This window comes from Rissa tridactyla, chromosome 5 (assembly GCF_028500815.1).
Source record: "Rissa tridactyla isolate bRisTri1 chromosome 5, bRisTri1.patW.cur.20221130, whole genome shotgun sequence".
Taxonomy (NCBI): domain Eukaryota; kingdom Metazoa; phylum Chordata; class Aves; order Charadriiformes; family Laridae; genus Rissa; species Rissa tridactyla.
In genome coordinates, this window is record NC_071470.1 from 37,133,172 (window position 1) to 37,155,242 (window position 22,071).

The window sequence follows — 22,071 nt, forward strand, 5'->3', positions numbered from 1 at the left end:
GCCTGATGAATAAATAGGGGAATTTCCAGTGTCATTTTCCTCAAGAGCAGAGATAATCTTTCCTAGGAAGTAAACTGTCACTGTGGCAGGAAACCACATTTTCTTCCTGACTGAGTGTCCTTAAATATACCTTAATCACAATGAAAACTATGTTTTAGGCATCTTACTTATTATCTGATTTAAAGTAAAAACATGAAAAAATATGATTCAAGACTAGTTTACATTTTGAAGAACAACTGGCAGCAGCAATGAGCCAACTTTTCTGTTTCCGGCATTTAAGTATTACTCACTGGATATTAAAGTGGAACCCTTTAAAGGGATATATCTATTCAAATTTTGTTTATTCTGCCTAAATATATATACACAAACATATATATGTTTGTTTATGAACACAGATGAAAGAACAGAATTTTATCTTTCATGCAGATAATGTTCAGTAAGTGCAATAAGTGCTTGGGAAATATTGGAGAAAAGAGGAAGAAGTGACAACAACAATATACTTAAACATTAACAAAACATTGCTAGGCAGAAGGGAAACATTTTAAGTAGAAAAGGAGTTTGAGAGCTGAAGTTTTGGAAAAAGTACTAATAAATGAATATATCAAATTATCTTAATGAACGGAACACTTGAAATTGTAGCAGAAGACTAATATGATTGCATAAGGAAATCTCTGGCCTGAAAATCAAAAAGCAATTATTAAAAATACAATGCAAACAAGTAAACATAAAGAATAAAAGAAAAAATATTTAGGGTCATAGAGATAAAGTAAGTAAAGATAGAGATGCAAAAATGGCAACAGAAAAGGAGACAAAGAACCCTAATATTTAGGGTCCTTAAATTTCTGTCGAGAATTTCCTAAATAGCAGAGGTGGTCAGGTATTTAGCATAATTAATAGCAAGTGAAACAGACCTGAATTAGGAAAGGGCAGTTTGGAGAACATCTGCATAAGGAAATTTATCTATTAAATATGTCTTCAGTTAACAGAGCATAGTAAAATTTACCCTGTGGTTCTTAAAAAAATAATACAAGCAATTTCTGAACGCTCTTTGAGCATGCAAGAAAACCAGTAACAGTGAAAGTTCCAGGGATTTGGAAAAAGAAGAAAAAGCAAATAACTATTTTTATAAAGGCAGAGAAAAAAATGAAGGAAAAAAAATAGGATATTCAGCCTAATTTCAGTACCCAGAAAGAAAATGAAACATGATGTAAAGCAATTAATGTTTAATTATCTTGTAAATAATGAGCAGATGTCAGACAGGCAACAGATTTGTCAAAAGAGGTTGCATCAAGCTCTTACAATATTTTTCTTGACAGGGCAGCTAACCAGTGAGTTGGGAGAAGCAGCTTGACTTTAAGGTTTTTGATATGACCACACTCGACATTCTTAGAAACAAAATGAGGGAAATGCAAATTAAGTTACTATACGGTGGACATGGAACTCATGGTAAAAAACATCACAAGGAATAATTAATTACCTGTGGTACACTGTCAAACCAGAAAGACAAATCAAATGGATTTTTGCAATGTATCTAACAATGTGATACTATTGTAAAAAATGGCAAAGGTCAATTTAGAATTATTAAAATATATATAAAAAGACTTGAGAGAAGATACTGTGAAGTTGCACAGTGAGGCCCTAGGTGGGCCTTCAGCCAATGAAGACTTATGCCAATAATCTATATTGAAGCCCCACACGTAATTTTTCTCACTGTGCCACTGGGAAGATGCCAACAGTCATGACTCCATTTGTAGATTGGAGTAGTATATTCATAAGCATCAGGCCATGGGGACGAGATGGAAAGTTACATTTTGTTCGTTTTGGTGAACAAGTCACTCATTTTTGACCACATGGATTAGCATGGGGAGTGCCCATTGGGTGTGAAAGCTCCTTTCAACAATTTTGACCTTGCAGACCTGGATACGGTTTAGTCCTTAATTTACATTTTTACACATGTACATTATCTACTGTTTCAAAATGGAAATAGCTATTAAACTATATTATGAATTATGAATTGCTTGCTTGCTAATTGCATTTTTTACATCAGTACTCATTTTTGATTAGAAAGCAAGAAAAATCATCTTAAACTATAAGATGCTTGCTAAAAGCAAGAAAAAACATCTTAAACTAATAAGATGCTATTACTTACAGTTTCTCTAAGCATATATCGTTAGTAAATTTTTTGGAAATTGAGTGAACTATTTTATTCTCCAGTTAAGGTCATCTGGCCGCACTTGAGCTCCACGACAGTGATATATGAGAAAATACCTAACTCAGTTGCACCCACAAAATTTCCAGTCTTCCTTATCTGTCATTTACCGTACAAAGAAGGATATTCTTACGCCAACAGTGAAATGGCTAGAAGCAAAATTCAGGCAAAGGCATAAAATCTGTATCTGGAGTTGAAACTTTTAAATGCATCAGATAGAGGATTATTCGTTTATTATGTACAAATAGATTTGCTATGAATTTCAGATTCAGAAGCAAATCAATACTTTGAGGGAAAAAATTAATATTGGTTTTGTAGTTTGAGCTGTGGTCTTGAAAACAGTTATGCATACACTTAGACTGAAAAATGTGATCCATTAACATCTCTCAGTCTAACTACATGAATTAATTAGGCACCTGCATAAATGTTGACAGAATCAGGTCCCAAGTTAATAGCAACACTTCTAATTTACTGACATAGTCATTCTAACAAGTAAAGATTTTAGAGCCTTTCTGTAGATGAGTTTTCAATGGCACTGAAAGTACGATCGCTAACAACAAAATCTAGGCTGAACTGCTACTGGAGAAAAACCGAGAAACAGCAAAGATAAAATTACTTCAATTGATTAATTTTTTTTAATATTTTTTCTTTACTACCAGCATAATAGAAAACTAGCACACCACCATGGGTGAATTCATGCCTTGATACAACCTGTATTTTCTTGTGAACCACCCTGCTCCACACAGAAAGCATTCTCTCTAGAGCTTTTCTGTTTTTCTTGGGGACCCCCCATTTCTCCTGCACATTAAAATTATCAAGTAATTATCAATTTTCTAAAAATATATTCTGTACTGACTTTTTCTCCTGTGGTAATCAGTTTGTACTACAATGTTTGTATTTAAAAACATAGCCACAGATTTTGCTTAGTTATATGGGAACAATAAGATCACTGATAGACAGGGAAAAGTTAGGTTACATAATAACATTATTGAGATTAAAGAAAAAGAAAAAAAAAAGTTTGATCTTTATTGTTTATAGCATTAGAATATGAAGTGTCATTACATACAAGATTAAATGAATGCCTAGCTAATTTTAAGCCCTTTTATGACCTTATAATTTAGGAACTCGAATTCCTCACATACTTACGTAGATGCAAATGTTCAGTAACATAGAAAGGGAGATCTGAGATACAGAAAAAACAATAAAGGTTCCTCCAGGTGCACAGATTTCTAATTTTTAATGGTATCAGTGAGAGCTAGGATCCTTGGCCTCGTTTCATTTTACTTCATATATCTGAAACTTAGAAATCTGTGTTTCTCTATACCAAATGGAGAGCAATAGATGTTTCCATTAGACAATTAATCACACTTACTTTAAGAAAGCAGTTCAAGTTCAGCTGAATCAAATTCTGTTCATAGAGACTAGACACATAATTTTAGGTACCAATCACCTGGTCAAAATCACCCTTAAATGGCTGTAAAAATCCGGTCTGATTTGGGTAAGATTATTCAAGAATGACATGGCAGTCTAAAGGTTTGGACCACTACACTGCTGAAAGTTGAAGGAAGTATCCCTGAAAATCTCACACAGAGAATCTGTGCTTATACTAAACATCACAGTTGTGTATGTCACATAAATCAACAAAATTATCCGGAATGATTGGCAGTATTATAAGCTAAGGGTTATCAGGGAAGACTAATAATAGATCCACTATACTAAAAAAAAATGATACTCTCTTAGGAAAAAAGCCCAATCATTATCTAGATTTAAGAGGTTTTAGTACAGGAAATTCACAAAGCTGTATCTTAAAATTTTAGAGTTTTGAATGACATTTCTTCTAGGTTCTTGTTTTGGGGTTTCTTTTTGTTTGTTTTTTTTTTTTTTTTTTTTTTTAATTTATGAACCCTGTATTTCACTTAATTGAGGAAAGAATAAAGTCTACTACTGGCAAGTTTAAGTATTTTAAACAGGTATTTAAAAATAATTTCTATTGGATATCTGACATGCTTTGTCAAAAACAGCACAGTTTCTCAATATATTTTGAAGGATGACTAAGGAATCGAACATGACACCTTATTTAGCTCGAAGTGTTTGTCACAGTCTGTTTTCAGAACTGTAAATTCCTTATCAGAAGATTCTAAATATTTCATAAAATATTTATTAAACCCTGGTCTCATATCATAACTTACAACATTTCAGTCATGATTCTTATATTGCTAATTAAAAAGTTTTATAAAGCTCTACTGAAAAATTAAACAATATATAATAGTATTAGACCAACTAGTTTTCCAAGAAGCAGATTTGGTTTAAATATTTTGTTGCTTGGGTGATGTATGCTTCCATCTATGTATCTTTGTAGTGCACATTGTGCATAGACATATCATGCATACAGATACATATACTAATATTTTGGTTGTCGTGGATGAAGAAACGCCCATATGTAATTATGTCTGTGTTTTACGTCAGTGGATTGGATTTTCAGAGCGTTTGCCATTCTGTGCTCAGAGAACCAAGGAACAACTTCCGTTACAGCTAAATAGTTAGAAGTAAAAATGTGAATCCTCATCAGTTCTGGATATCAAATCCTATGCGTCTCACATTGGTCACTCAGAGAAGAGGAAAAGCAAGAATAGGGCAAGATTTGTAGCATGCTGGTTTATGTGCTATGGCATAGAAAAGGATGAAACAACACTCTCCGAAGCATAATGCAATCTTTTATCTTCTTGCCGTTTTACCGATTCACTTTTCCCCCAGTGAAATGGTTAAAGGATAGATGTAAAATAATGAAACCACATACCCTACAGCATTTTGCAGTAAACACAAGACTTTCAGGAAGAATCAGCCTTCACTGCCAATACACTGCATCACCGGTTTAGCCACAGAGTGTAAAACCAATGTTGTCAGGGTGCCCTGAATTTATGGCCAAGTCCTGACCCTTTAGCCCATATGTGATAAATAGGTCTTCTGGCACTTCACAGAAGGCTCTTACTTTATCCGTGTGTATATGCAACTATGCAGTATAGACGTGGTAATGCAACACTTTCAGGAAACATTGGATTTGCTCATGTGCAGAACAGGTGGGCTTACAGTCTAGAAATTAATGGGATGTCTCAATTTAAATTACCAAGTATTCGGAGATATGGACACACAGGAAAAAAACCCCAAACCTTCAAACTTCGTGCTGATTGAATTTTAATTTCCAGGAAGGGGGGAGAACCAAGGTAAGCGGTGTCTGCAAGGAGGTGCCTCATGGCCAACATAGTAGGCAATCATGTAATGAAAGGGCACATCACAAAGAGCACAAAGAAGGATAGCAAATGACGGCTGCAGGGACATATGCATCTCACCAATTTCAGGTGTCTCACTCATTCTCCTGCCTACTTGTGTAAATAAACACAACATACAGTGAGTACCCCCAAAATATTATTGCTACCGAATGGAACTCCCTTCAGGCTAATATTTCAAATAAAATCTAGCTGCAACTCTTCAAAAAAATCCCCTAAAGAAAACAGTTGCATGTTGTTGAACACAAAATGACTTATATAACACAAGCAAAACACCCTTTCTGGCTTTAGTTATTTTTGTGTATCTCAGTACATAGGTGTGTGTAGGTAAGGAGATGCAAGGAATGCTTGCGTTTTTATTTTAAAAGATTACTGTACAGTTCACATTTATATTCACAAAACATTCTGTTGCAGCCTGTCAATATTCACTGCATTTTTCTCCCTGTATTTTCTAGACTTGGTATAAATTTTTTTCTTCCTCCACAACTATTCTCCTTACTCTAAAAAATGGCTCTCAAGAACACAAGATGTTTTTGAGAAAAGATTCGAACAGCAACTAAGTAATAATGATTTATGACAATAGGCACTTCTATTATACTAACCTACTATTCATTATCTAAGCTGTCTGGCACATTTGAAATAGATAAACCTAGTCTTTTGAAACTGTCCTGGAGTTAATTTGCCTCCATATCTCCACATTTCTTTAATTTTGTCATCTTTATCTTGACCTTCTTCCATTTCTGGGAGATTTTTAGGTTGTGGAAATCAAAGTTGAAACAACTATTTGGGGCATTCAGCGAATATCCTCCTTAAAGTATAGGCTAACATCTGAAACACTGATGTGAGGGCTGTTGTCCATGGAAAAGGTATCTTTGCCCAGATGCCCATAATGATGCCATATTTTTTTTCAGAGAGAACGAATTAGCTCAGAGCCTTCCTGTCAGTGTAGATAATACAGTTTAAGTTGTTCCATTTATCTAGAAAAATTAAATAAAATTATCTCTTAGTGTTGTATTTCTGATGAGGAAACTCCCCTACTCCCACCAGCCAAACCAGCGTTTTCCGTTTAGCAAATTTTTCTTCTTTCTCTTCACCTGTTAATTAATCCATTATACACCAACCACAGCGCTGACCCCTGAAGCATCACAGGATTTATCTTTCTGCCTGCTGAGAAATGGTCATTTATGCTTTGCTTGTGCCTTGTAACCATCTCTTAATCCATCAAAGGCCTTAACATTCACTCCATGGTTACCCATTTTCCAAACAGCTGTGTGTGCAGGACTTTATGAAAAGCCTTTGAAAATCTAAATCGACTATATTATATTCTCCTTTAGTACTATATTCTATTTTTAAACTCTAAAAGTGGAGAGAAACAGAAATAGTATTTAAGCTTTTAGACACGGTGGTGATTCATTCATCTCTTATGTATCTCATTTAATTGTTTTATAATATATTTTACAGGATTTCTTACTGTATTCCTCTGCTTATTGAACACCGTCTCTCCGGTTAAAAATTCTTTGGATCAAACCAAGAACTAGAGGAACGTAATGTTGAGTATTCTTTGGTCCTTTTGTAAAATATCTTTTTTTAAATGATGCATTAAGTGATTTTTGGTGGTGATATCTTGACCTTTGGATTTCAGTTTAGCAAAACTTTAACGAAAATGCTGCAGTGCTTTGCAGAATAAAAGCCATAATTTCATCAAACCCCCTGGATAAATGGTCTCGTGTTCTCAGGGTGATGGTACCCATAAGTTGTACTACAGCTACCTGAAAATCCCATAAAACATGAATTTAACATCATTTATTTTTTAAATAGGCTCCATTTTGCGATTTCTAGCTCTCCTTCAGATTCAATATGGTTTTTTTTTTATTATAGCTATGCTTAAATTCCTCTTCTTGCTTCTACATTTTGTTTCCCTTCACATCACTGCTGAAAAATCCATCTTTACCACATTTTAGTATTAGCTTTGATAATATCATTGAGCTGCCTTTTCCTAGTGATAAATATCTTTAAAGTTTGTCCTACTCACACTGATAAAACTCTCACAGGCTTATTGCTGAACTGCCAGTAGTGCTGATTTTCAACTTTAGTCCATTCTGATAAAGACAAAATAAGAAATTTATGTCAAAACAGAAGTCAGAGCGGCCTACTTAAAAACAGCTAGTTACAAGGTTACTAGGATATTTTTAAAACATGCTAAAAGCTGAAACTCAAATTTCTGCTCTGAATCAGACAATTTCGAATTTCCAATGTCCTTCACAGGAGTGAGTAACCCAAATACTACGGCACTTGATCTTCCAGGATGGTTTCCAGACATCCCAATGCAAACTGAAGGAAAGAAAAAAAAAAGAAAAAAAAGAAATTGGAACCTTTTCAAAGCCCTTCCCAGGCAGTTCTGGTCCCATTTGTTCTGCTTTTCTCCTTCATTTCCCATTCACTCCCTTTCAATATAACCCTGCAAAGTCTACTCTAGTTTTCCCAATTTAAATTCAACCCTCTGAACTTTAAAAAATATCACACCTTTTTCTCCTTCCTGCATCTCAGAAATCTTGAAAAACAATATTCAACCTCACCGCGTATTACTTGATTTCTTTCTTCGGACAATTCTTTTTACTCATTTAGAAACTCATGTTTCTTCCCTACAGTCGGTACAGCTTCTCACGCAATTGCCGAGTAGACTTCAATCTCCTCCTTACTAAAGGCAACAGGACACTTTGAGCTGGCCTTGGTCACCGCTAGGGTGGGTGTTGAGCGGCTTGAGAGATCTCAATAGTCAAACAGAAATCTTGCTTTCTCTTTTCTCTTACTTCCTTCACTTGCTTTTTGCCTTTTTCTTTGCTTTTAACCTTTTTTTTCTCCTCTTTCCTTTTTCTTTCTACTCTTTCCACTCTCCTCTTCACCTCTCTTTCCTTTTTTTTTTTTCTTCTTCTTCTTCATGGACTATCTGTAGCAGGATAATTTCACAGCCCTCTACAAAATGCAGAATACCAATATAGCATTTAACAGGAGCATGGCCCTGCTTACCAATCCCTGGGCTGTGTCTGACCCTGGTTCCCCTCATCGGGCCTGATACTGACTCCCACCCATGAGACATCCCAGCCTGGCCTCAGGCCAACACTGTCCCCATGGTTGTGCCTGATGCCCAGGGCTGGGACTGTCCCCTGGGAGCCACTGGGCCTTGCTCTTCAGGAAACCAAGCTAAAGATATTAGCAAAACTTCACAGTGCCTCGAAAAGCAAATAAAAAAATTAAACCCCGAAGCTCTGGTTTACTCCTGCACACAATTAACATCCACTAAAATCTATGAGTTTTGTCTTTGTTCCCAGCAAGCCTGTAAACTCTGTGGGTTTATAGTTTTCATCTGGGATTTAGAATAAAGTCATCAACTGAGAGTCAAGTTTTTATTTTGGTTTTAAAGAAAAAGTGTGTAATTTTAAAAAGACATTAACCAATACCTCACTCCCTAATACTGCTGTCAGAGATAAGAATCTAGCCTCTAACAAGTATTTGGCTATAAAGGCAGTAGGTTTGGCTATAAAGGCAGTAGGTTAGTCAAGTGCCGGCAAGAAAGCACTGAAACACTAAAAAACCCCACACTATATATTCCAAAGGCTGTAAATGAAAACAACAAACAAATAAAACTTTAAGGTGAATCCAGTTGTTAAAGTAAGGTTTGCGTTGTTTCCAATTTCTCAGAACCTACCAACATAACTTTCATTAAAGATTAATTTACTCCCCCCCAAAAAACCCATTAGCAAAGTGTTTCTGCGGCCCAAACCCAGTAGTCATATAATAGCATGAAAACCCTGCAAAAGGAGACTTAACAGAGCCTTTCCTTGCCTGAGCTGATAGTTAAAAGTAAATAATAAGAGAAATGTAATCTGCTTATTTCCTTCCCATTGTCATTTAACTAAATTTTTCCCAGCTTTTGAAAGCACTTCATTTGAACATAAATAAAGGTTCAAGTAAAAATAAGGAGGAATAAAGATGAAAACGATAAGACATTCAACATCAAGATTCTCTCTGAGATTTTGATATGTGCATCTGTGGGTGGAGCCTGAGTCCAAGTAAATCACTCTCATCATTCTTGAGTGTTTGATAAAATCTGCACAGGATCTCAAGCTGATGAATAGAATGAATATATAAATATATGCTTGTATTCATATATACCCATATCTCTATATTCATAGCTACACGGATGCATAGGTAGATAGAGACCAGTTCTTGGGAAGAGGGAAGGGTATAAATGGGAAAGGCACAGAATGGTGTAGGGTGGTCTAAATACCATTTACACTACTTTATTCCAGGGTGACAAAATGAGTCAGTAAATTCTACCTTTTTTTAATCAACAATCATAGAGAAATAATAATCATTGCCTTTGTAAATGGCCTGAAAAGCTGCAGATCGACATTCTGCTGTAGTATTAATGATCCACATTCACGTCTGGCATAAATCACTTCAGCTTCATTGGCTCCACTGAATTTGGGCCCATTCCATCTTCTGAACTTCTGTTGCACAATTTGTACATGATGTACAGTACTTCTAATTTAAAATCTACTTTTTTCTTACTCACATGTTTACTTACATTTTACAAAATACAGAATAAGTAATAACTTCGACTTTGAGGAACAGGGACTCAGTCTTATGTGCTGAATCCCAGAATTAACAAGATGATGTTGTCAAGATGCACTTAGTCCAGAGCTTCTAACACTTAGTGATAATTCAAATTATGTCAAAAACTACATTAAATATGGAACATAAGTATTTACTGTGCCTATTATTGATCTATATAACTGCACTTTATAACTGTCAGTTACTCTGTTGAAAAATTATTAATAACAAATTTTACAGAACATTAGGTCAGAAATTTTAGCTGAATAAAAAGCCTGAAGATATGTTTCATTTTGCTTAATAAAGAAATCTTACTGATAGGAAGAATTCTTCAAAATCTCTCCTTTACCAAAAGGAGACTTTAACATAACAGTGCAACAAAATAGTCTACCATATAAGACTGAACAGATTATTTTCTTTCTGTGAATGCATAATACCTGTTCAGAGACTTTTTCAAACAAGCTAAATTTACAGTACTCATTCCATTGATCTCTTACTGGCTAGTAAAAAATAGGGGGACTAATAAAAACAATTTTCTGATCTGCTTTTGCTTCTGCCACCTAAAAAACATGTGACACAAAATAGAATCACTAAACTTCGAGGAAAAAAAGAAGCAAACCTTATTGCATTCTCTTCAAGCTTTACAGGGGCAAAAACCAACCCTCTGGGTTCAGACGGAAGTAAAACGAACATGAATGTCACATAGGAAATAGCTGCGTAGAGCCAAATGGAGTGTCTAACATAGGCTGAAGATCATGGTACTGATTTCTGACCTCTCCCCAGAAATGTCTATCTGCAGCTCACAGGAAAGAGTCTGTGAAAGTTAATTTCTACAGGTTGGTGTCAATCTACAAGCATTGTGGGTGTTCAAGGCACAACTGTCTAGCCATAATCACAATCACAAGAATCCACGCTTCAGCTATAATTTCCAATAAATCACAATGAAAGGTAAAAAAAGAAGAAAGTCTTTATTCTGTTTAATGGGATTTATCTGTGCAAATAGGGCTTGGGCTTTCATTAGGGCTAAAAGATAATAAGCTGGGGCAACAATAACACAACAAGTAATACTAAGTCATCCTAACATTTAGTTTAGCTCATTTTGCTGATTTCTGTGCTTAAAGCTGACACAGAGGCTGCCAGATCTGCAGCAGTTTTTGCTTTTCTGCCTCAGAGGGAGATGTCTGGTTGTTTTGTCTCAATGTTACATTTGCCGTGTCCTGAAGTGGTACAGTCTCATTTGTTCCTCCTAAAATAATCCTGATGATTTTAAAGCCCAGGTAAACAAGTGCAGCCAGATAGATGTCAGCTCAGACATTTTAATACATCTACACTACACGCATCTACTTCACAGCTGGTCACTTGTACAGTGAGTGGAGACCCAGTCCATAAAGTCAATGAAATTCAAAGCATGATTCGTCCAAACAAATGTAGACCACTGCTTTAAGATGAAAGCACTTGATAACACTGCCTGAACTGAACGATTCAGATGCACGTAAGCAACAGATAATACTGAGTATAACAGAGTCTAAAATGATCAATGTAGACATAAGCACCTAGATGAATCCAACCCCTGCTCTGTGAAGGCAAAAACAGGTTAAAAAAAATAGTGTTTTTTCCCAGTATACCTATCTAGCAGACTTTCATACTTGTATATAATCTATCTATTTTATATAATCCAGCAGACTTTTATATTTTTTCAATCAGGCGATATATTTTCGGTTGCTTAAATGTGTTTTTGAAGAAAAATTGTTTAGAAACACAACTTCAGTCACCAACAAGTACATTCACCTGCAAAGACCACAGAGTAATGTTTGTAATGATTTTCCAAAGACACACAATACATAATCAACCGACTCATAATCAACTTGAAGAAAAGGCTGTGTATTACTCAAATCACTGAAACTTTGACGAAGTAGACTAGCCTTGATGGGCTAGTGAATTTCTTCTCTTATACAGCTCTTGTCAATATGAATTCTGCAATAGCACTGAGTAGAGAATAAAAAAAGCACTCATGGTCATTAATTTGTTTATATCTTGTTTTCAAGCACAGGTTCCCCTCTGAGTTACAGATTTCAGAGAACTACATGAAGGTTTTAAGTGACTTAATATTGAACAACATCTCAGGTAAGCTTACCAGTTTCAGAGAGCAGTTTGGTAGCTTCCAGTACCTTCTCAGTATAAACCCCAGTTTCATAGTTTTCCATCTCTGCATTAATGATGTGAATAACTCTGGCTGCACGGCCTCGGATGGCACCCGCAGTTCTGTCCAGTGTATCGACATCCCCCTCTTGGAGAGCAATCACGCACTTATTCACATCTTCCAGAATATGGTTTTCTAGGATACAGGAAAAAAAATAAGGCTCATTTCATTTCATTCTCACTCATAGCAAAGCTTACTGATTTGGGTAAATGGCAAATGTCAGTACGTTAAAAAATTGATATCTGTCCTTACCCAGGTCTGCAAAACAAATATCATCTTGTGATACTATGCCACATAAAAGTAAAATTCCCGAGTGTGATATTTATCTTTAAAAGGGACTGGGCTATGTCCTCTCACCTATACTGCAAGTACAAACCTGTAATTCTTTGAAAAAACAGTCACATTAATTTCAAACATCACACCAAATTTAATTGTAATGAAAGTGTAATAAAAGACTATGCAAAAAGGAAGGCGGGTCAAATATTATGCAGATGCTCTAATAAAAGAGTTTGGCAATTTTATAAAGATGAATTTACACACTCCTATAAACATTTAATATATTTGTTTCATTTATGCCTAAATAAATTAGAAAAGAAAATAAAACATTTTGAAAACATTGCAGGTACCAGGGAGCCTGTACAGGAGCAGTTTATCTGCTTTACTCCATCTATGCCAGAGATTAAGGTGTAGATTTTTCATGACATACAATATAATCATATGTGACTACGCATATTCTGAAATAAGAGTTGACAACATTGAGTCTGCTCAGATGATGTAATATCAAGTAGGTTTGTTGAAATCTTGGGAGCTGCGTTGTTTTTTCTCAGCTCAGAATCAGGCCATGTACTCTGACATGCTGCAGTATCATAGTTTATGTAGTATTCTCACATACGGATAATGTGAAAGGACGAAGCAGATTTTGACTAGCTCAAACATTATTTCTGTGCAGCCAGTACAGTTAAAAATCATTTCAATAATAAAACCATGACTGAATTTCCTATTTGAGCAAACTCAGCCTGAGAAACTCAGAGACTCTAAAGAGCAACTTACTTTTCCACCACAGACATATCAAAACTGAAAATGAAATGTTGTTCTTTGTTGTAGTAATAGATAAAACAGAATCAATCAGCTTACCAACTGCTTTTTGTTAATTATCCTTCCTTGGCCACAAAAACAGAATGACACACTACTCTTCACTGTTAAAAATCCCAAGGTTGGATCATTTGAGGGTTTCAGAAACATTTTACATGATGTAGAATTTTAAACTGTAACAACTCTGAATGAAAAATGGAAGTCCCCTGGGCTGTGAACCAGAGTATCTTGCAAGGCAAAATTCTTTCTTTAAAAAAATTCTCTATTCTCATTTAAAAGATGTCGCTTTGCTAAAACATGTCTTCACTATTTCCTCCTTACAATCTCCATTTTCTTTAGCATGGCATAGCCAAATCTTCTCAACAAGTACTTTCTGAATATGAACTACTGCATTTGGAATATAAAGTAAGTGATTAAAATTATGGTCAGCCTTCTTTTGGCAGACACTGTATTAATAAAACATGCCATCAACTGTGACACTCAATATGAAGAGGAGGAGGTGTCATTTCATGAGGTACGTTTAACCAGACACCAGCCCATTCTGAATGCTTCACTGGTTTAACATCCAAAAATAAAACTACTCAGTGTAAGTTGAGGCTTCCAAGCTTACAGCTAGTAGCAACAGGCTTTCTGGATACATGAGATGTTTTCTTGTCTTTAATACATATAGATGTCTATGGACAGTATTAGAAAGAAATACTACTTCTCAGCTGTCTTGGGCAGTTTGGATCTAAGTCAAGACTATCTTCAGTAACATGTTTAGAAGAAAATAGGATTTGACGAAAACAAAAATCAAAAACGTCACTCACTCAAATAACTTCTGATTTTATGGATGCATGTGCTTGGAATGAACCAAGTCCCCAGACAAATAACCAAATGGCCATTTAAGAATGTCTGCCATCTCTTTGGCTTGTGGAGGGGATCTGCAGTTTGCAGCTTGGTCTGCCCTTTCCTTGTAGAACTAGGTCTGTTGAAAAGTGCTTGCCAGCTTCAACTCTTGAATAAAAAAATCTAAGTGCTACGAGATTCTGAAGTACCCTTTTATTCTGAGAGTTCATTTTAATTTTCTTGTCATGGCTTGCAGTAAACACTCTAGCAGTGATGTTGAACAGTGGAGTATAATTGTACCAAACAAAACCATTTTCCTGCTACTAATAATAGCTGGATACAACCAAACAAAATAAAGGCAAGGGAAAAAAAGAAAATTAAGGATCTTTTTTAAGGATAATTTTTTTTTTTTTGTCTCTAAACATCTCAAACTTTTATTAGGAAATTTAGGAAACACCAAGAAAAAGAATGTGGAATGAATCATAAAATTAAGGTGACGCTATCTCCTGAAGCTTGTCTCTTCTGTGACGTCAGAGTAAGCTAAGCACACTTGACACGCTTTATGTCTTTACTCACAACAATGAAATTCACCTCTTTTAAACCATAATAGGAAAATGAGTTTTCTGCAGCAGCAAAACAAAGCAACAAAATAAAGTAAGGAAAGTTCATCTTTCCTTCTCTTACCCACAATTGCACGAAGACTCTCAAAATTTTTGCAGATACTGTCAGCCTTTCACAGGTCTGTAATAAATTTTTAAAAGGTGGCCGAAATCCTACTTTGTGCCTGAGTTGAAACAAAACTTCTCTAGAAATAGAAGCACAAATAGGATGCTGTTTTCTGGGAGAGGAAAAGCTAACGATTGCTACCAGGGATTAATTGGCATGGCTTGATTGCTCCTACTGAGTGTAGAAGGTCAGCATTCCAATGACGGACTAACAGACTAACGATGCTTTAGTAATTATAGCTTTTCACTGCTCTGACCCATTACTTTATTTTTAGAGGAGTCCCTTGATCCCAGTACCTGAGACAGAGAGGAAATCGTCCACCGAAGTGATGTCATCAACAGCTTCAGTAAGAACCCGCACTTGTTTCTCCCACTGATCTTTAAAGACGTCCATGTTGTCCTGTGCTACTTTGCTCTGGGGTCTGGCAGCCAATGTGAGCGCAGCATTTATTACCTGTTATTCAAAATCATTTGTTACGAGGAGCAGCAACATAGATTACAAACTGTGTTAAAACTTCAGCATTGCACCCCATTTGATATGCATGTCTCAAGATATGAATGTATTTTTCACAGTTTATGGAAAGCAGGCAACAATGTAATGACAAAAGCAAGGCTGTAATCTTCATCTAGGCTGTTTTCCCTGTCTCAGGTAACTGATGCTTTTTAATGCCAAAAGAGTTCTCAAGTACTTTTTAACAGGAATCTCACTTACCTGTGGGCACAGACTGTCAATCTGCGTTGCTGCCATACGGACTAACTTCACGCCTTCTTCATTATTCGAGATTGAACAGGCCAGATTTGCAACCTGCAATGAAATCAGCAGAAAGAGAATCAAGTTTTAGGCAAGCAAGCCATTTTATACCTTTCTCTCTTCTTATTGAGCCTTGCCTAGAATGAAAGAATGTTATACAAGAGGAATGACACAGCATCTTCTCCGCTGGTGAACAGAAACCCATGGAGATTATTTCCTTCCTAGCACACTGAACTAGCTATCTTCATCAGATTTTTCTCAAATCTTCCCTCACTGTCAAGGGTTTCACATCCTCCTCTATAGCTTGAGAATAATCCCCTGAGAAGTCATACAGAGAATGTAGTGCATCCAGACAATTTTCTATGCATTTCCTTTCCTCACAGTTTCTTTTTCCTTTTATTAATCATGTCCATTATGAATACTAGTAATCAGGCTCATCCATATGCTCTGAGCTTCGCAAAATGAAGAATCTTTGATGTCCTAACACATGTAATTGTGCTTTTCCACCCATAAACAAAACTCTGATACCTTCACTGACAACTGGAAGTTACATATTTCTCAAGTACCTTCATTGTTTCAGATTCTGATGCTTTTATGCATGTTAAAATCATTTTAATCCTCAGCTGGACCTCTTTATTTCTACATGACTGTATGCCCTAGAGTAAAATGTCCATTAGCAAAATTATCATAACATGGTCATGCGAAATGTCTCTGTTGAAAGCCTCATTCTGTAACACATGCTTGAGATTTCATTCAAAGATGTAGGTATCTACATGTGCTTGCTCTGGCACAGCTTTGGGAAGTTTGAACCTCACAAGAGTGAAGGCTGTTTGGTTAAGGTGAAGAAAGGGGAAACTCAGAGAGACACCTGAATGAGATCTAGCAATCAGACCATGCCTCCAGACACTGCAGAGCTGCCTCTCTGTGGCTTGTATGCAAGTGCAGAGCAGGTTCTCCCAACTCATATAGTGCTTCTTGTAAAAAAATCCATTCCAAAAAGCTTTGTGCCAAGTCCATGAGTAGGTTTTCCAAACATCAGTTCATGCCACAGTGCACATAATTAAGCTCATCGGTGATATTTATATCACAAAGGTACATTCTGGGAGGAGAGAGTACAAGATTTTTTTTAATCATCCGAAAGTATAGCTCTTCGTTCTAATCTACATTACAACAAACTTATAAAATTTTAAACATGCTTCCTTGATATTATTCACTGTGCCTGAAGGCATAACTATCAGTTGGAAATGATTCATGAATTAGTTCAAATACCCCCATCTTTCCAATTTTCCTCCAGTCTCCCCTTGTGGTATTAATCTGTTCTCGTCTCCAGTGCACATTGCCACATTAGCCCTGGTCCATCTGTTCTACATAGAACCTATTTCACTTCACAGTTATGTAGAACGTGGTTTGCATATATCATGGTGCCAAAGCCCAGGGAAGAAAAGAACTTAAGGCTTCAAAGAGTCTTGCAGGCATTTCCTAGTCAAGATTGTATCATAATGTTGTGATTTTTATTTTCATGGCATGGTGAGACAAATGAGTTAGTCTGTTTGTTAACAGCCTTACAGAGCTCATGTCAAAAACATTCTCCTAAGACGACGTCTTCCAATTAATTTGCCATTTTCTGTAGTCACTTCTTTGCACACATCAAACAGACCACTTTAATCTTCATGAGAAACAAAAGCTAAGCAGGATAATTAGAATGCAGTAACATGAGTGGAAATTACAGACCTTAAAAGCCAGCAAATGGTATTAAGTTCAGCAAAAGCTATCTTCTGTGTTTTAAATAAGTGGCTTTTCAGATTGCCCTTTATTTTTGTGATTATCATGATGAAAATCTGTGCTAAGGCTCCAGATGCACCATATATCTTACTTTTTCTCATATAGCAGTGAGATACGTGACTGAAAGGGGCTGGGTGTCGTGAAATGGCAATCAAACTATTAAGCAGGTCTTTGAGTTCTCTTGGAAGCGATCTTCACAGAAAAAAAAAATCAGTAAAAATAAAATGTATTTCTTGTCTGTCTCTGACAATTACTCTTTCAATAGAATCTGGTGAGAAAATATTTAGACACTGTGAAGTGTCCTGGTTTTCCAAGGAAGGATACAGAGATAACCAGAGGAAACTTCTTTTTTGTAAAATAATTCAGAGTTCAGTACACTGTTTTGGGTGCTACTATCAATACAGAAGGAGTACAAATGTACTCTATGGCTGTATAAAATATGCATCAAAAGAGCACTACAGTTATCTGTTTAAAAATAATTATACATATTATTTATAATCCTAACCTAAATAGTTTCTGTGGTATATTTCATGTCTTGCATAAATACAGTCCTGTACCATCAGCAGTCAGAAAGTAATACTATCACAATTCAGCAGGGAGTATGCCAGCCTGTACCACGGGAAGATCTGATTAAGTCAAATAAAAATAGAGATAAGCAAATCCTACAAAGGTAGATGCGATCTGGATAAAATTGGATTTAGCACTACAAATCAGAAATACTGCGTCTTTACCCAAAACTTATTTTTAAAACATGGCAAGAAATAGACATTACTTGTAAAAGCCTGCATTTCAGTGCTGTCTTGTAAGTATGGATCTGTGAAACAGTACAAATTTTAAGTGCACTCAATGACCAGATATGATACTATTTAATTATTTTGATTGACTTTGTTATCAAATGCACAATCAAGTTACCACCAATTAAGATTCTTGGCACAGCAAGGTCCATATACATGCTCTCAGCTGACAGAAACCGTGAGGTAAATCAACATGCTTTAGCCTACTATAAATTCAGCAACTTCAGATATTTTTCCTACCCAAAACTATGACCAAAAACGCTTAGACCTAATTCCACCCCACTTAGTTGAGACACTTTGGTTAGATGCTAAACTGATCTCTTTGGATAAGAGATAAAAAGAGAAAGGCACTTCCAGAGATTGTTTAAGGCTTTTGGCTGACTATCTTATCCTCTAGATGTATCTAGTTTCTTATTTAAACTTAGATTATAGCTGGCCTTGATGACTGTTGGAAAAGGTATTACTGAAATAAAAGAGGTGCATTATAACTTGTTTTGTATGTGCATATTTAATACAACATGTATTGTAAAGAACCCAGACTCTTCAAGGTTGGGAATTCATTTAATACACCACTCCTGAGTTGGATGGAGCAGATAGCTTGGAAAGGAAAATAAAAAGGCTGCATGTTATTGCAGCTGCCAATTTGCCAAAACTTTGATTTGACAGCCTTTGCCTTTACACTTCAAGTGCTCTGTCTCCACCAAAGCATTGAAGAAGAGATTTCATAAGAGGCTGTGAAAGTAACCAAGTAATTAATTTTTCTTTTTTTTTTTCCCCTCTTTTTTTTCCTGTTAACTAAGTTCCTTGAGCATAGTGAATTCACTGATTGCCTAAAGAGAACTTAAGTTTATATTAAGATCAATGTGAACTGTCTGAAGTGTATTTCTATGAATGAATACATTTTAAATACCAAAATCGATTAATTGTGAATCATCCTTGAAGTATGTGGAGAACTCAATAACAGTGAAACTGCTCTGTAGAAAAACATTATTGTCCAGAATTTCAGGTCTGCTAAGCTACTGTTATACCATCAAAACCGTTGCTAAACACCTTGAACCTGTCCTGCAAGAGCACAGGAAAGTAATGAGCAAGAAAATAAACACTCCAGCTCCAGCGACGCTGTGTTTTTCTGCAATCACCAAATCCACTGAAGCAATCCTAGAACTGAAGAGGTGAAAAAGCTCGTACCAAGTCCTTCATATTAATTTCCTATCACTGGCACTGATAGCTGAAGATGCAATTCTACACCTTGCTAGGTATCTATCTTTAATCATGCAAATAGTTCCATTAGTTTCAGTTATTCAAAACATATGCAGGATCAGTCTCACTGAAATGTATTTGCATGTATTTCAGCCTCAAGCAGTTTTCTGCTGTATAGCAGATGAGGGTGGCAAAGGACTTTTTTTCTAATGCAAATTTGTATTATCATTGTTGAAAGGACACGCCAAAGACAGGATTCATTCTAAAGGTGTACTTACATGGCAGCTGGAGGTGTCAGTACTGTACGTCTAGGCAATGACTACTCTACACAGTGAAGACAGGCAGCACAAATGTCAGTGCAGACTGTTACCTCTCACGGCATTGTACACTTGACTGAAGTTTGGATTGGTGCTTTTTCATCGCATTTGCCACACATACTACCTAGGACAGGAAAACTCTAGTTCTACCATAAAATTGCACTCCAAATTACAAAAGTAATAAGGGATCTTTCATACCATTTTATTTTTACACTGATGAAAATTAGGTGTAATTACCTTTCATTGTGTTTTTAAACTAGACTATTTCCAATTTTGACTTTAGCTCTTTGTATTATTAAACGTAATTAAGACTATCAAAGTGTATTGTCCTCTGGTTCAAACTTAAATTCAAAGATTTAACATGGCCACTCTGAATTTAACGTAACTAAAAAGGTCAAAAAAAAGAATCCATTGCTTAGAGCGAAAATGTAAAAAAGGGACCAGTATATGCTACAGCAGAGAAGCAATATCAATGCAAAGGCTGCAGAATATTGCAGCTTATATATGTAGTCTATTTCTTAATTTTTTTTTTTTATTATTTTTTCCCACCATAGATTGCTTAAAATAAATGACACAAAAAAGCTCTATTCATCTTCCCAAACCATTTAACCATTGTCAGGTAGAGAATGCAATCTGTTTATATCCTCGTTTTGTGTATTCTTTGCAAACACGCTTTTTAAAAAAAATTTCATACATGTAATTCCTATTTATGCCATTTATTTTTTCACTGTAATTAACTGATGGAAATATTAGGAAGAAGAAAACGTACAGCAAGTTATTATTTTCTTAGGGAAATATAGAATAACTTAAACAGACCGAAGACACTGTCAAACTTACCTGTCTACACCACACATTTGAGCAACTGAAACTTTCTGAGTTACTCAGCTTGAGTTGAAGGTGGTTTAAGTAAGAGACCTCTATAACATTCACGGCTGACTAAAGCCAAGCCAAGGAGAACCTTGAATTTATAGAAGTAAACTACAGCAATTGTTGAAGCCCTATCAAAGGCCTCTGGGTCAAGATCTGAGGGGTCTTCTCCAAGGAGGATCTTACAGTAGACATCTGCTACCGATCTGCAAACCAAGATGGTAAGGCTAACAAAGAAATATTTGGGTCACTTAAGCAAGGTTCAGGTTCTTACATGTGACTTCAACTACTCAGACATTTGTTGGAAGAGCAATACCGCAGCTCACATGTCATCCGTCAGGTTCCTGGAATGCGTAGAGGACTGCTTCCTCATACATATGTTAGAGTGCCAACCGAGAATGAGGCACTGCTGGACTTGCCAATCACAAATCAAGAAAATCTGCTTTGTAATATCTTGGCTAGCAATAGCCTTGGCTGCAGTGATCACAATATTGTGGAGTTTGGGATCTTGCTAAGCACAAAGAAGGTTAGTACTAAAACCTTAGATTTTAGAAAAAACAAGCTTCAGCTCATTCAGAGGTCAATTGGGAGGGATTCTGTGGGAAGCTTCCATGGAGGAGAAAGGAGCTAGTGAGTGCTGTGAGTTTTTCAAGAATGCTTTCCTGAAGCACAAAAGCAGTTAATCCCCTTTAAAGGTAAGGGAAGTAGGTGGAGCAAGAGATCCCCTTGGCTTAACTACAAGTTTCTGAGTCTGCTGTATGCAAGTCACGTGGAAAAGATGAGGGGTAATGGGTACGAGTTACTGCCGGGGACCTTCCAATTGGACACAAGAGGAAAATTTTTCACAATGAGAACAATCAGCCATTGGAATAATCTCCTCAGGGAAGTAGTAGATTTCCCCAATATTGGACACTTTTAAGATTCAGCTGGACAGGGTGCTGGGCCATCTTGTCTAGACTGTGCTTTTGCTAAGAAAGACTGGACCAGAGGATCCTTGAGGTCCCTTCCAACTTGGTATTCTATGATTCTATGAAATAATCAGTTACTATGTTTCAGCTGATGAGCAGTAACTTGCTGAACTGTGGTATCTTGACTATTTGTAATTATTTATCCATCCGCTTAGTAATTTATCCAGATATTGTTACAATCTCTGAATCCTTCAAAATTTTGACATATATTAATGTTGGTACTACTGTAGGCAGCCCAGTGGTATTCATGGAGCCACAAATAAGAGATTTTTTCCGAAGGAGAGCACAGAGTTGAAGCTAAGTTACTGAAAATCTTCAGCTTATTTATCCTCACTCTACTCACCGAAGCATTATATTATGAGTAAAACTCTATTTATCACTAGAAGGGATGTTTTTGCACATACACAAACAAGTGCCAAAAAAATCAAAATGTCACCGAG

The 22,071-nt window shown here is 36.1% G+C and overlaps 1 protein-coding gene across 2 annotated transcripts in view; it reads right to left on the reverse strand.

Annotated features, from left to right (window-relative positions):
- The window catches only part of CTNNA2 (catenin alpha 2), a 515,391-nt gene that overhangs the window by 54,670 nt on the left and 438,650 nt on the right, over nucleotides 1-22,071 (reverse strand). For both annotated transcript variants that reach the window (XM_054203179.1, XM_054203178.1), the window contains 3 exons: nucleotides 15,665-15,757; nucleotides 15,250-15,406; nucleotides 12,242-12,442 (listed from right to left, as the gene is read on the reverse strand). In XM_054203179.1, coding sequence (XP_054059154.1) covers nucleotides 12,242-12,442; nucleotides 15,250-15,406; nucleotides 15,665-15,757 — 451 coding nt within the window. The remainder of the gene's footprint in view (nucleotides 1-12,241; nucleotides 12,443-15,249; nucleotides 15,407-15,664; nucleotides 15,758-22,071) is intronic.